The sequence below is a fragment of the Neomonachus schauinslandi genome, chromosome 1 (assembly GCF_002201575.2).
Source record: "Neomonachus schauinslandi chromosome 1, ASM220157v2, whole genome shotgun sequence".
In the NCBI taxonomy this organism is placed as follows: Eukaryota; Metazoa; Chordata; class Mammalia; order Carnivora; family Phocidae; genus Neomonachus; species Neomonachus schauinslandi.
Window position 1 is genome coordinate 7,501,472 of NC_058403.1, and position 13,970 is coordinate 7,515,441.

The 13,970-nt window shown below is 42.0% G+C and overlaps 1 protein-coding gene across 1 annotated transcript in view; it reads left to right on the forward strand.

Moving 5' to 3' along the window:
* The window catches only part of KCNJ6 (potassium inwardly rectifying channel subfamily J member 6), a 109,078-nt gene that overhangs the window by 35,283 nt on the left and 59,825 nt on the right, over nt 1-13,970 (forward strand). Inside the window, exon 2 of the mRNA XM_021677963.1 lies at nt 1,633-2,553. Within this exon, the coding sequence (XP_021533638.1) occupies nt 1,633-2,553 (921 nt within the window). The remainder of the gene's footprint in view (nt 1-1,632; nt 2,554-13,970) is intronic.

Genomic DNA, 13,970 nt, shown 5'->3' on the forward strand with positions numbered 1-13,970 from the left:
GTAAATGTTTTTTCAACAGACTGTGTTTCTCCTTTAACCCAGGGGAACACGTAGTTACCACAGAGAAAATGCATGGTACAGCCAAAGACTCAGGACGAAAGCCTAGGGAAAGAAACAGCTTCTAAAACTTCTGGGAAGCTTTAAAATTATTGACTGAACAAGTAGCTTCATACAGTGGCTAATGTGTTTACTAGCAGTATCATTTCCAAATTTCCCTTTGCACTCAGATTCTAGAAGAGTTTTCCTAATGCACTGTTAGCTAACAACTGTACCAATGCATGAGTCATGAAGGCCGTCAGAAAGGAAACAACCACGAGCCAAAACTGCAGATGTTACATGTTGAGGCAGAAACCAAATAAAACATGTAACACACAGAAAGAGAGAGAACATTTCCCCCACACCTTTTTTTTTTTTTTTAACCTTGGCATTAAATCAACCATTAGAGTATAATGCGTGCATACTTACCAACAAAAACCAGAAATTTTATTTTCCGGCTCTGAAATTTGAGACACGGGGCGCCTGGGTGGCTCAGTTGGTTAAGCGACTGCCTTCGGCTCAGGTCATGATCCTGGAGTCCCTGGATCGAGTCCCGCATCGGGCTCCCTGCTCGGCAGGGAGTCTGCTTCTCCCTCTGACCCTCCTCCCTCTCATGCTCTCTGTCTCTCATTCTCTCTCTCTCAAATAAATAAATAAAATCTTTAAAAAAAAAAAAAAAAGACAAAGGAATATTTATTATATGTCTGTTCCATGCAAGCACACAGCACATACATGGTTTCATTCAACTTTATAAAAACCCTATAAACTGGGTATCATGATCACCATTTTGTAAATGTGGAAACTCGGACTCAATGAATTCAGATAGTGTATAAGTCTACTCAAGCTGACGTAACAGAATGCCAAAGTGGGGGGTGGGGCTGGAGGTTTAAGATTAAGAAGCTGGCAGGATTCCTTTCTGGCCACCTTGCTTCGGTTGGAAGACCTCTCTTCCTGGTTTGCAGATGGCCACCTTCTAACTGTCTTTACACAGCCCTCCCTGGTGCACACCCAGGTGTCTCTCCCTCTTCTTATAAGGACACCTGTTCTATGAGGGCTCCACGCTTAATGTTAGTTATTTCCTTAAAGGCCCTATCTCCAAATACAATCATGTTGGGGGTTAAGTCTTCAACACAGATTGGGGCGGGGGGGGAGCACAATTCAGCCCATGACAGATAGCATGTCCAAGGGCCCACAATTGCTAAGTGGCAGAACCAAGACTGTCTGAATTGAAACATTTCTTTATCCAGGCTGTGCTGCCTCTCCATGTGATGGCATCACAGATGGAATGGGAAGACATCCCATGTAGGGTCTGACTCTTAGAACTTGCTGGAGGGAGACAGTTTCACAGCAGTAAACTCTGTCCTGGTGGGAAGGGTGGGGAAGTATTCACAGGAGCTAGATTATAAGGCACAAGAGTCCAAGTCAACTAAAGACCTGTCCAGAGATGCCAAATAAAAATGGCTTCATCTATTCTGTTAAAAGCTACACAAATGCTATTTGGTTTCACTACCATACACCATATACAGTGTGGTTTCCATGATCCCAAAAGAACCAGCATTTCATTCCATTTTTCTTTTCTTTCCTCCAAATCACCAGCTAACGTCCTGGAGGGCGACTCCATGGATCAGGATGTTGAGAGCCCTGTGGCCATTCACCAGCCAAAGTTGCCTAAGCAGGCCAGGGACGACCTGCCAAGACACATAAGCCGAGACCGGACCAAAAGGAAAATCCAGAGGTACGTGCGGAAAGATGGAAAATGCAACGTCCACCACGGCAATGTGAGGGAGACCTACCGCTACCTGACGGATATCTTCACCACCTTAGTAGATCTCAAGTGGAGATTCAACCTATTGATTTTTGTCATGGTTTACACAGTGACATGGCTCTTTTTTGGGATGATCTGGTGGCTAATCGCATACATCCGAGGAGATATGGACCACATAGAGGACCCTTCATGGACTCCCTGTGTCACCAACCTTAACGGGTTCGTCTCTGCTTTTTTATTCTCGATAGAGACAGAAACCACCATCGGTTATGGCTACCGGGTCATCACAGACAAGTGCCCAGAGGGAATTATTCTCCTCTTAATCCAATCTGTGCTGGGGTCCATTGTCAATGCATTCATGGTGGGATGCATGTTTGTAAAAATATCGCAACCCAAGAAGAGGGCAGAGACCCTGGTTTTTTCCACCCATGCGGTGATCTCCATGAGGGATGGGAAACTGTGCCTGATGTTCCGAGTAGGGGATCTCAGGAATTCCCACATCGTTGAGGCTTCCATCCGAGCCAAGTTGATCAAGTCCAAACAGACCTCAGAGGGTGAGTTCATCCCCTTGAACCAAACAGATATCAATGTAGGGTATTACACCGGTGATGACCGCCTGTTTCTGGTATCACCACTCATCATCAGCCACGAAATTAACCAACAGAGTCCTTTCTGGGAGATCTCCAAAGCCCAGCTGCCCAAAGAGGAACTGGAAATTGTGGTCATCCTAGAAGGAATGGTGGAAGCTACAGGTAAGGCGTGCTCCATCCTGGGTTATCTGTGGGATCAATGCTCATTTTAAGCTGGACCTGACATACTTATTTATGATAAAATATGAAAATTGAGCTTCACTCACAATTGACTTCACCCCCTTGTTTCATGAAATAATATGCTTATGTGTCCTATAACCCTGGTGTACCCTCCAAGAAGCCTAACCATCTAACTTTTTAAAAGTCTTTGGAAAATAAACCAATAAACAATTTTTCGAAAGCACCACTTACTATATTTTAAATTTCCAAATATTTCCTTAAATTAAAATCTTATCGGTCTCCAAAGCACTTTTTAAGTTGCTCTAAAACATTGGTTAATTTAAATACTTGAGGTTATTTATTGGCAAGCCAGGAGGAAAAAGTTAAGCCTTTCAAAGGAAGCCTGACAAATTGCTTTAATAAAAATGCAATTTCACCCCTTCTTTGGAAGCCATTTGCAAGACCTGAAGCACTGGCTCTTCTTTTATATCAAGGGCAGGCAAGGTGTCTTTCCACATACTCTACCTGCTGAACCCCCAGCTGACATAACATTGTGGACCCAGTAAATAATTCGAGCAGGAAAGGAAAAAAATGGAAGATCCGTTCATCACAATCCTATTGACCCTTCTGCTGTTAATGGCTGATCATTGGTGTGTTCTCAGGAAAATGATCTGTCCTCCAAATAGAGAAATGGTCTGTTTTTATTGATGTCTTCACTCGTATCTGAACTTTACACATCTTCTACATCCCAATAGCAAAGCAGGTTCTGCCCATATTCATCGGTAACATTCCACAAAATAGATCCCTACATTCTGACTTAAGCTAAGAACAGTGCCCCACAGGAAAAGTATAAACTGGAACCCAAATTCATTATTTTCTTTCCTGTTCTTTGGAGTTATCAGTATTAGACTTAAAATCCTCTTTAGATAAGCAAGCTGCCCTTCTGTGCTTTGAAGTCTGCAACCTCAGGGTTCATCTATATAATCTGAAAATGCACGGCCAACAGCCCTGCCCCGGATTCTTCTTCAACCCATAACCTGATCTTGGTCATCCCTTGAAAGTCGTTGGTCCCCTGTTTCTACTTCCCGGTACCCAACAGGCGAAGTCATAATCTCTAACTAACTTCTCTTAGAGTGGTGGAAACTTTTGTGCTGGGTTTTTTTAAATGCAGCAAACAGTGAAAATGTGAGTAAAAGTCTTCGTATGGAGCTCAGTGATTGGCATGTGCTTCTTTCCATAAAACAAAAGGAACATGGACCTAATTTGAAACGGCTTTAAAGAATAACAAAATAATTCCCTGTGGAATACTAAGAGCTGCTCGTGTGAACGGGGCTATCTGTGCCTTGAGCCTGACTTTCCCATGTACCCCTGAGGCAATGATTGTGTGTGGGGAGGAGGAATAAGAGAGAGGAGAAGGAAGGGGAGGAGAGAGGGGAGGAAACAATCCAAACGGGGAGCTCTGTCATTTCCTCGCAGACCAGAAACTTCTCCCACCTCGGCTGAGCACCGGGACTCTGGATCCCCCTAGTGGTGGCCACTGTGGTACAGTTATCACCAGCATCAACTGACCACTCAGGATGCGGTTTTAATATTAGATTTCTCGCTATTAATGATGTACTATATGTTGGCTAATTGAATTTAAATTTAAAAAAAAAAGATTACTCACTATAAATTCTCCCAGTAGGACATGAGGGAGGGGGGTGGACAAGCCTTCTTATCATTGTATTTCTGAGTTCAAGAAGCAAAAGCCACTGGAGATGTACCCTCTGGTTATTGGTGTTAATCTGAGCTTCAGATTGCAGGAGCTGAGCTTTGTGTTCCCTCAAACCAGAGCCCAATCTCAAAAAACAAATGAATCCAGAATAAGCAAATTATCTTTGTAATGTCCCTGAGCTGGAATTCTTCCTGGGGCAGACCCTGTCTTTCTGATGACAGCTTGTTATGAGTGAGGCTTTCTAAAGGGAAGAACACTGTTTTCTTGGTAATTAAGCAGTGATACTTGCCTCTGAGCATTCAGCAGTCTTTCTTCCTGCTTTCTTAGAGAAAACTTGGTAGTTGCCAGCAAAAAAGAATCAAAACACTGTTCCTGGGGAAAGTCAACTACTGTTAATTTTCTTCAAAAAAAAAAAAATAGTTTTCTAATTTCTGTTAAGTGGAGGGAAGAGTGTTCTAGAAAGTTCTGGGTTTGTCTGGAAGCTGGATATGTCTTGATCTTTTCCTGATGGGATTCATACAGTTCAGTACTTCCAGAACATCTGATCTCTTAAACTTCAGCGGGATGCTTTTTCTTTGTGAATGAAAAGCACAAATGGGATTTATGGGTACTAAACAGGCCCTTGAGGGATGAGGGAAGGAATGCTTCAGGGAGCCAAAGCCACAGGAAAAAAATAAATGTGGACCAAATGCACACCAAGGAAAACAAATTCACAAGGATCTAATTATTCATTGTAGGGCTAGATGGGAAATCAGAAGCCTTGAAAACAGCAAGCTGACATAAAACAATTTCCGTTTTATTCACTCCTTTCCAAAATGTCTTAGTTAACCTTAAACCACTATCACTGATCCCAATTAGCAGTCCTCTTCCAAGGATGAGCCCCACACCGCAATCTCACCACAATGCTCTCTTTCTGTCATGCGTGTTATGGTTACACAGTGATCCCAATGCTTTCTGGAAATCTGAGCTATCCTGCAGTGAGCTGAGTATCCACCCAGGTCCTTCAGTCTGCTGAGCGCCCTGGCCTAACAGGTCAGTTGGTGTTCCATTGACACATTATATTTTCATGATAGCTGTACGGCTTTGTCACATCACTTAGAGTCAGGCACGTTTTTAGCAAATGAAAGTAAGCTCCTTGAAGGCAGGACATGAGTCTTGCCCAACTTCAATGCCCTACACGTTCTGGCCCCAGTCCTCTAGCCTCATAAAAGACAGACTCACAGAAGACCCACAAAAGACCTACAAAAGATAGAGCCACATCCTTGGCGGATGGCTTTAGTCTGGTCCAGCCCAGAGTCAGAGGGATGTACACGGTGACCTCCCAAGAACCTTCCAGTCATGTGATTCTATTTTTGAAAACGAATCAAACCCTGGAAAATTCTGACACCAGCCACCCAGACATCTGGGAACTGGCCGCGTCTCATCCTGCAAATATATTTTTAAAGGGGGCCCTTTATGTTCCTGACACATGGGCAATTTTGAGATAGTGATGTTTACAGAAGGGTTCACAGCTACGTAAACAAACATGCTCGGCAGCTGTGGCAAATGCGCTTTAAAATAGTAAAGCATTCATATAGACTGTTATTTATAGAGGGCAAATTGGCCTGGAGGCTAGATGACAGCTACACAGAGCTGGGCCCGTTGCCAGCCAGCTCCTCACTATAGCCTTTCTGATTGATGAACTTCCATATTTACCCCCAACGATTATGCAACTATGACAAGCAGCCCTTTCCAACACCTCAGCAAATGTGCCTCGTTAGTTAGGATGAATCCCCATTAAGCCTTTTTTTTTTTTACACTTTTTATTATGGAAATCATAAAACTTATACAAGAGTAGACCAAATAGTATAATTAACTCCCATGTACCCATCATTCAATTTCTAGAATTCTCAATTCACAATCAAACTTGTTCCATCTATACTACCGCTCACTAACTGCCCCTGGCATCGGATCATTTGATCCACACATCTTTCCGTGTGTGTTTCTAAAAGACAAGGCTTCTAAAGCATAATCAATTGCTTTCAAATCTGCTTGTTTGAATCGGGATCCAGAGGAGGCTAACACGCTGTGACTGATTGGGATCTCGTTCAAGCCTCTTAATCTCTGAGCTCCACCTCCATCTCTGGGTTTGTTTGTTGTTGTTTTTTTCCCTTCAACTTTTTCTCAAAGAAGAGAACTTCCGGAAAATTTAAATACTGCACAGAAAACTGGGGAAAGTGGAGGATGGGAGGAAGCCAAGTCAATGCATATATACTAACACTACAGATGAGGAAACAGGGCTGACAGCCCAGCAGCCCGCGTCTGTCGGTTACCCAGGAGAGGAGTGTGCATCAGAAGCCCAGGAGGGCAAACCGGAAGTAGGCGCCAGCAAACCGGAAGTCGGAAATGGGAAGTGGGGGAGGGTGAATCGGGAGGAGTTTCCATCCTTCACGACAGGAGAATTCAATTCTGTCTCTAGAGGAACGTGCATGTGAAGAGGGTTTTGTCACACAAAAAATCACACCACAGATCACAGGAGTTCTGAGTTGCAAGCAATCTTCACCCAGCTCTTTACAGATGAGAAAATGGAGACCCAAGCAAGATGAGTTGCTAGCAAGACTAGGCTAGTACTTGGCTAAAGTCAAATGGCGGCTGGGAGAGTAGGAACTTGAAACCCAAGATCGCTGACGTTTACAGCCTCCAAGTCCAGTGCTCTTTGCATGGTGAAAGCTGTTGGTTCATGAAAATTCAGTAGAGAAGTGCACCCAAAGAAAATGACTGTTTAGTGTGCAAACAGGCTGTCTTCCCTTTTCCTCTACTATTAGTTCCTATTTTTTTTTTAAGGTGTCTCTGTTGGTCTCCGATGTTACCAGTTCATTTTAAAACTCTTTATGCATTCACATGAATTTTTAACAGCCATATATTAAAATGAAATGTGCCACAAAACGGTTCTGCAATCCAAATCGAGTAAGCAATGTCTACACAAATACCCCTGGAAGAGTACGAGGTTCTGTCAGATCCGATTTCCAAGTACCATTTTTCTTTCCTGTGATCAAAATGCCACTTCACTATAATAGAGGAGAATATGAGATCACAGATTTTGAAAAGCTGGCATTTTGCAGATAAGATGGTTGAGTGTTAGCATTACAGTACTCTTAAGCTATTTCTAGTAATGATATTTCATACCCATTACATTTTTCAAATCTTATTTTCTCCTTTTGATAAGTTACAGCTAATCTCGCCATTGACAAGTCATTATCTCAGGATTCACCATCTTTGTCTTAAGAGTTTTAACCCCAACTACCTAGCCCAGGAAAAGAATTAATTGATTGATCTGAACTTGGGTGAAACCCTCCTGGTAAATCTACATAAATAGGAATAAAAAAAAAAAAAAACTTCAAGGACACATGAATTTATTTTTCCTATGTAGAAATCTACCATTCATCAGCATCAAGAAGTCCAACTATCCTTTCTTCCTTGAGCATTAGGTTCAAGTGATTTATTCAGGGCTTCTTTCCAAAATGTCTACCTCAATATCCAGTAGTGTCATTGGCTGGATAAAAACTGATGATAATTGCTCCCCAAATAGGGTAAACTTTTTGTGGTCCTCAGTAGTTTGAGGACACTGTGTACTGGTTCTCCAAATGTCCTAACAATCTGAGGTTGGATGCTGTAGAACACACACAGAGTTTTAAGCTTTCCACAAGCCCTATAAAAGGAAGAATACTATAACTCTGTTAAATATTATAACTCCGTTAAATATTTCCCCCAATTTAGGAGGCATGTAGGGTCCCATAATTTAGAAGGTAGTACATCAAAGTGACGATATATGATTGTGATTGTGATTGACAAAATACAAAAAAATTGACAAAAAATTTTTCATTCTTAAAACACCATTGGTCTTCCTTTTCTAAATAGGCCATGAGGAGCTACTGAAATTGATGTCCCATAGAAATCAATGATGGACACACAATATGTACAATTTAGATTCAAACCCAAGAAAAAAATTGAACTAGCATCTAAAAGTTACCTCTGGCCCAAACTCTAAAGTCAATACTCATGTTGGGAAGAAATAGCACTATTCAGATTAAGACATGAGTGTCAAATAGTGTGAAGCCTCTAATTAGCATATCCTTAAATAAATGGAGTTTTATTATTTCCTAGGGCATCCTACAATATGAGCGGAGACAGCATGGTGCCAGTGAAACAGTTCTACTGGACAATTTCCGATGACCAGGAGAGAATCACTGGGGAAAACCATGTAAATTTTTCACGCACATACACACACACACTACACACTGAGCTAAACAAACAGCCAGAGGTGCTTCTTCTCCAGTTAAGCATGCCCTTCCTCTTCTCTCTTACACACACCCACTTGCAAATTCTCTTTGTTATATTAATTGTTTAGGATGCCTCTTCTTTAAAAGTAATCTCTCTCAGCTACAGATAAGCTTAAGTGCTTCTTGGTGTTGTTTATAGTGCCAGCCATCCCGGGTTCAAACCACAGTTGCTCTGTTCACTGGCTTCCTTAATGTCTCAATGCCTCGAGATTTCTTCCACACTAAAATGGAATCAATAATGGTACCTACCTCACAGGTGACCTTTTGACTTCCTGATTCTATGAGAGCAGATCATTTCTTCCCCCATAGACTGCACAGGTGAAAGGCCACAGAGAACAAAACTTTGAGAGGGTGGGAAGCCTGGCAGTCCAAAGGGCCAAACACAGAGAGTGGCTTCATTGTTTTCAGGGACCATGCATCAGCGATGCCTTGACGGGATAACAAATGACCCTCTGAATAGTCAAAATGGCAAATGTTAACTTGTGATAGCCAGTTCAAGAAATGCATACTCACAACCTAGAGTAAATGCCAACCTGGACTCTGCCCCAGTTACTTACCATGAATTACAAATCGATGGGATGTGAATTAATGAGGATCACTGGACTCAGAAGAGACTTTGCATTCCTATAGATAGTAACATTTCATCATTATAATTTCTGCCCAAAGTGGACATGAATATAGATTATTCTTGGGTCTTCTAAGGCAAGGGCTCACTGAGGACAGGGCCAATAGTCTGCATCTGAAAACAGTATTTCTATGTTCCCAGTTCTCCTCCTAGGAGGTTTCTCATAAGAACTCTAAGGTATTGGGTGATGTCCCGATTTGGAGAATGTATTTTGTGCTGTTAACTCAACTCAACTAAATTATATTGACTTACATAATAATTCCTTAGAGATACTTCTGCTTTAAAGTATGGATCTACTTCAACAAAACGGACAGTCAGTTCACCCTTAAATGATGTGGGGGTTTGAGGCACTGACTCCCCATGCAGTTGAAAATCCATGTATAATTTTGACTCTCCAAAACATAACTACTGATAGCCTGCTTTTGAACAGAAGCCTTACCAATAACATAGTTGATTAACACATATTTTTATATGTTATATGTAATATAATGTATTCTTATGATAAAGTAAGCTAGAAAAAAGAAAATGTTAAGGAAATCATAAGGAAGAGAAAATACATTTACAGTACTATACTGTAAAAAAATCCACATATAAGTGGACCCACATAGTTCAAACCTGTATTGTTCAAGGGTAAAATGTAAATAGTAATTTCTGTATAGCCAACTCCATTGTTCTTTATGGACTAGGAAGAGTGATGAAGATATTGTAGCAGTCCACTTTCCGTAAGTTATGCTTCAGTAACAAACAACCCTAAGGGCTTAAAACACAAAGGCTTATTTCTCATTCACAGTACATGTGAGCTACAGCTCTGTTCACCTCGTGTTTACTCCAGGATGCAGATTGAAGGAGCAAGCAGCCCTATGTAGGATATGCCGTTCTCATGGCAGGGAGAAAAAAGAGAAATGGCAGGATGCCTCACTACTGCTCATCGTTTGTTAGTCATAGCAAGTCATATGGCAGTGATTGAGATCCATGGAATGGGGAAATATAGTTGCCTCATAGGACGTGGAATAAACAATTGAGAACATAATAATACAATTTACCACAGATAACCAAGTGGTTTTGAAAACCAGGAGACTGAATTAAAACCTTTTTGTGAGTTAAGGTCTAAAATTGACAGTAGTCATTAGTGTTGTGCACCAAATATGTCCAGCTTTCATCCTTGCAGACACGTTTGGATCACATTTCCCTGCTCCTGTTGAACATGGCCACGGGATGCACATTTTCCCAGAAGTATACACCTAAGCCATGCATATCCTCTCGTGGAAAATTCACAAGCCAATGTGTAATGTTCCCTTCCTTTTCTATGGTACTCAATGTACATGTCACAGTGGAGCTTCTGTCATCCTGGACTGTTGACTGGCTTCGAAGAGTAGACCCCTTCCCCTGTCAAGTCACTTGGATCATGTAGCATGACTGAGAAATAACCTCATGTTATTGGTTAATATTGGGTTAATCCACTGAAATTTGGGTTGTTTATTACCATGGCAAAATCTAGCCTATCTTGTCTGATATAAAATATCACACTAATATTTTGACAAGTTGGCTGTTGTACGTTGCTAATAGCTCTGGATTAGCCATGAATTAAATATGTAACTAGTTACTTTGCAGAACTTCCCCTCCCCCCCCTTTAAGTTCTCCTTTCACAGGCTAAGCCTTTCAGATCAGACCAGCTGACCTCAAATTCTGTCTCTACTCCTGACTATCAATGAAATTGGGTACATCATATTCCTTAATTTCACCAAACCTCTTTTTCCATTCTGAAAAGTGAGAATGATACTTACATTTACAACAATGTCCCATGAGATAATACATGGAAGTCATTGATCATGGGTGCTATACTAGTCCATAGTAAGTGCTCAATAAATTTAGAGAGTGAATCTGTAATTCTGTGAATCATGCTATTCTCATCCATCATTCTTGTAGTGCCTACCAATTACTTTAGTAGGTGCTTTGCACAAAGATTATTTTCAATCTTCAAAAAACTGCTAAAAGGTAGGTATCATCCTCATTTAACAAATGAGGAGTTGGCTCTCGAGTAGGGAGTTAGAGAGTAACTTTCCCAAGATCACCCAGCCGGTGAAGTGATAAAGCTAGGATTCACTCTCAGAGCTGCCTACCTCCCCAGTCTATCTGCCCCATGCCTCTCCAGAGGAGGCATGGTACACCCAGTCACATTTAAAGGGGTGGTTATTGATTCAAGTTCATTAGTACACTGACAATTATGGCTCAGTGATATATTCTCTTCTGATTAGTGGCCTTGGCTTGCCCATCAGGCTCACCTCACCTGACCATAAAAGGCAGGGACAATCTGCTCTTGCATAACATGTGGCACTGTGTCTCCTGAAAGGGCACCTACTGGCTCATACTCCAGATTCCGCCCAATTCAGTGTTATCAGGTGACCACGCCAGTTGATGCTCTGGGCCAACCCCATCCGAAACAACCTGATGCCATGCCAAGTATAACCAAAAGTGTAATCAAGCAGCCAGCTCGCAAACCCTTCCCTTTCCTTAGGGAAGGAAAAAATAAAGTTTAATATTGAAAGGGAAGAATCAATTTTGATTCTGAACTCCCTGCCAGAAAGTACAATAATAAAAAGATTTAGGCTTTGACTAGCCTAATTAAACCTTGTTGGGGCTTCCATTTCATTGCAAACTGTCCAACAAGACTCTTTTTGGGGTTTGATGATGAGAATGAGAATTTTTCTCTAGTCACTGAGGTCATCCTTAGAAGATTTTAATTAAACTTTTGCTGAGTAAATACATTTCCTTCTACATTTTCTCAAGCATATTTTATATAGGGTGACTATTAATAGAAATCTGTGAAAGCCAGTGGTTGAGGAGGGGCTGATGGGTGATGACATTAGAAGAGAACCCACAATGGGAGCACTGAGGAGACAAAGCTAAATGTTGAGTCTAAAGTGTATTGAGGAGGGCACGTGTTGTGATGAGCATTGGGTGTTATGCTTAACTAATGAATCATTGAACACTACATCAAAAACTAATTATGTACTATACAGTGGCTAACTGAACACAATAAAAAAAAATAAAGTGAATTAATGTCCTGTTCACAGTGGCCCCAAATTATGTTTAATAGAACACAGAGAGCTAAAGTAGCAGTAAAGTATTAGTCCTTTATTTGCTTTAGATACTTGGTTTTCTGTATTGTCTGTTTCTCCAAAGTTGGAAAAGTTGTTAAACTTTGGGGGAACAAAAATGATGCTGGTCCATAACTCTTGCAGAAGTTTTTAAGAATCCACAAGGTCCAATAAGGGGCAAGAAAGATTTCCAAACACCTCCTTGAGTCTTTCCAGCATGACTCCTTTGTGTTCACCCAGAGGGACCTCAGCATGTTCAGTCTTACCTGAAGACTCTCTGTCAGCCCTCATAGCTAGGGGAAGAGAGAGGCCACATTTGTTAAGCCAACAGCAGATGACTGTATTTGGAGGCAGGCAGCTTGATTGGCCATGGACAAACCAGGCCAAGAGCAAGGAAGGGCAGGGCTGTTTCCAGTACAACTTTGCAGCCTCCAGTGCTGTGGGGATCTGGCACAGAGTCGCACCCTGTGTTTGGTGGATGAATTAGCAAAAGCTCCCCTGTAGCTGGAAATGCCCTTTCAGACACTGAAGAGGCTAGCTGAGGGCACCGTAAATTCCCAGGTCAGCAAAGCAAAGTGTCCTCTATTGCCACATTGAAGAGTAGAATGACACTGTGGCATTTCCTTCCTTGAGTTCAGTCTGATACATGCTAAACCTGGTAGAAGGGGGCATCTCATGAGTAATGAGCGTCCATTATCTGGGAAGGCAATAGCCTGGTGGACAGGAGACAGAAAAGATATTAGATAAGATTGTGCAGTTGCTTTCACCCTATCTCACATGTCCCGCCCTAGGGTCTCTTCTTAGGATGAAATAAAATTCACAGATGGATCCAAGGAGTATGCATTTAAATTTAAATGGTTAGTGTGTTCATGTTCCCATCTACCAAAATCTACTTTCTCCTCTCTCTCTGATCTAACGACACTTCTCCTAAATAACAACCTGGCTTCAAACTTAGTTGAGAAAATGGAAGCAATCGGGATGGACCACTGATCCTCTCTCACACAGCCGTATCTACCGCCCTGCCTGGGCCCTTCACCCGTATCTGTCTTCCCTCCTATTCTTGGAGAGCCCTGCTCAACCCAGGGCCAACTCTGGATCCCACCCCTTCAGTCTACTCAGAGATTTTTGGACTGCACCATCTTTCTCTTTCTTCCATCAACAATTTTTTTCTTAACAGTCTATTCCCATCAACATAAAAATATTCCCTGATCTCTGCCATCTTCGAAAACAAACAAAAACAAAACTATACATCTCTTGGCACCATGCTCCTCTCCAGTACTGTCCCATTCCCTGACTCTCTTTCTCACATTACTTCTAGAAGGGATTGTCTGTCATCCCCACCACCATCTTTTAACTTTTCATCCCAAATGGGCTTCTGTTCCCAGCACACCACTGAAACTCCCTGGCAGTGTGCATCCTGTTAGTTCCAAAGGCCACCCCTCTGTTCCTGTTCTACTTGGCCTCTCTACCTAATGACCACTGCCTCTTTCCCCAACCTTTCTCCCCTGGTGTTTATCACTTCTGCTTTCCCTCCTTCTTCAGTGAAAGCTCCTTTCCATCCTCCTCTGCAACCTATTTCTTCTTGCCTCAGAGCACATTCTATCTGGAGTCCTATTGTTCACTTTCCCTCTGAGCCATTTCAGCCAGGCCCTTGACTTCAATGA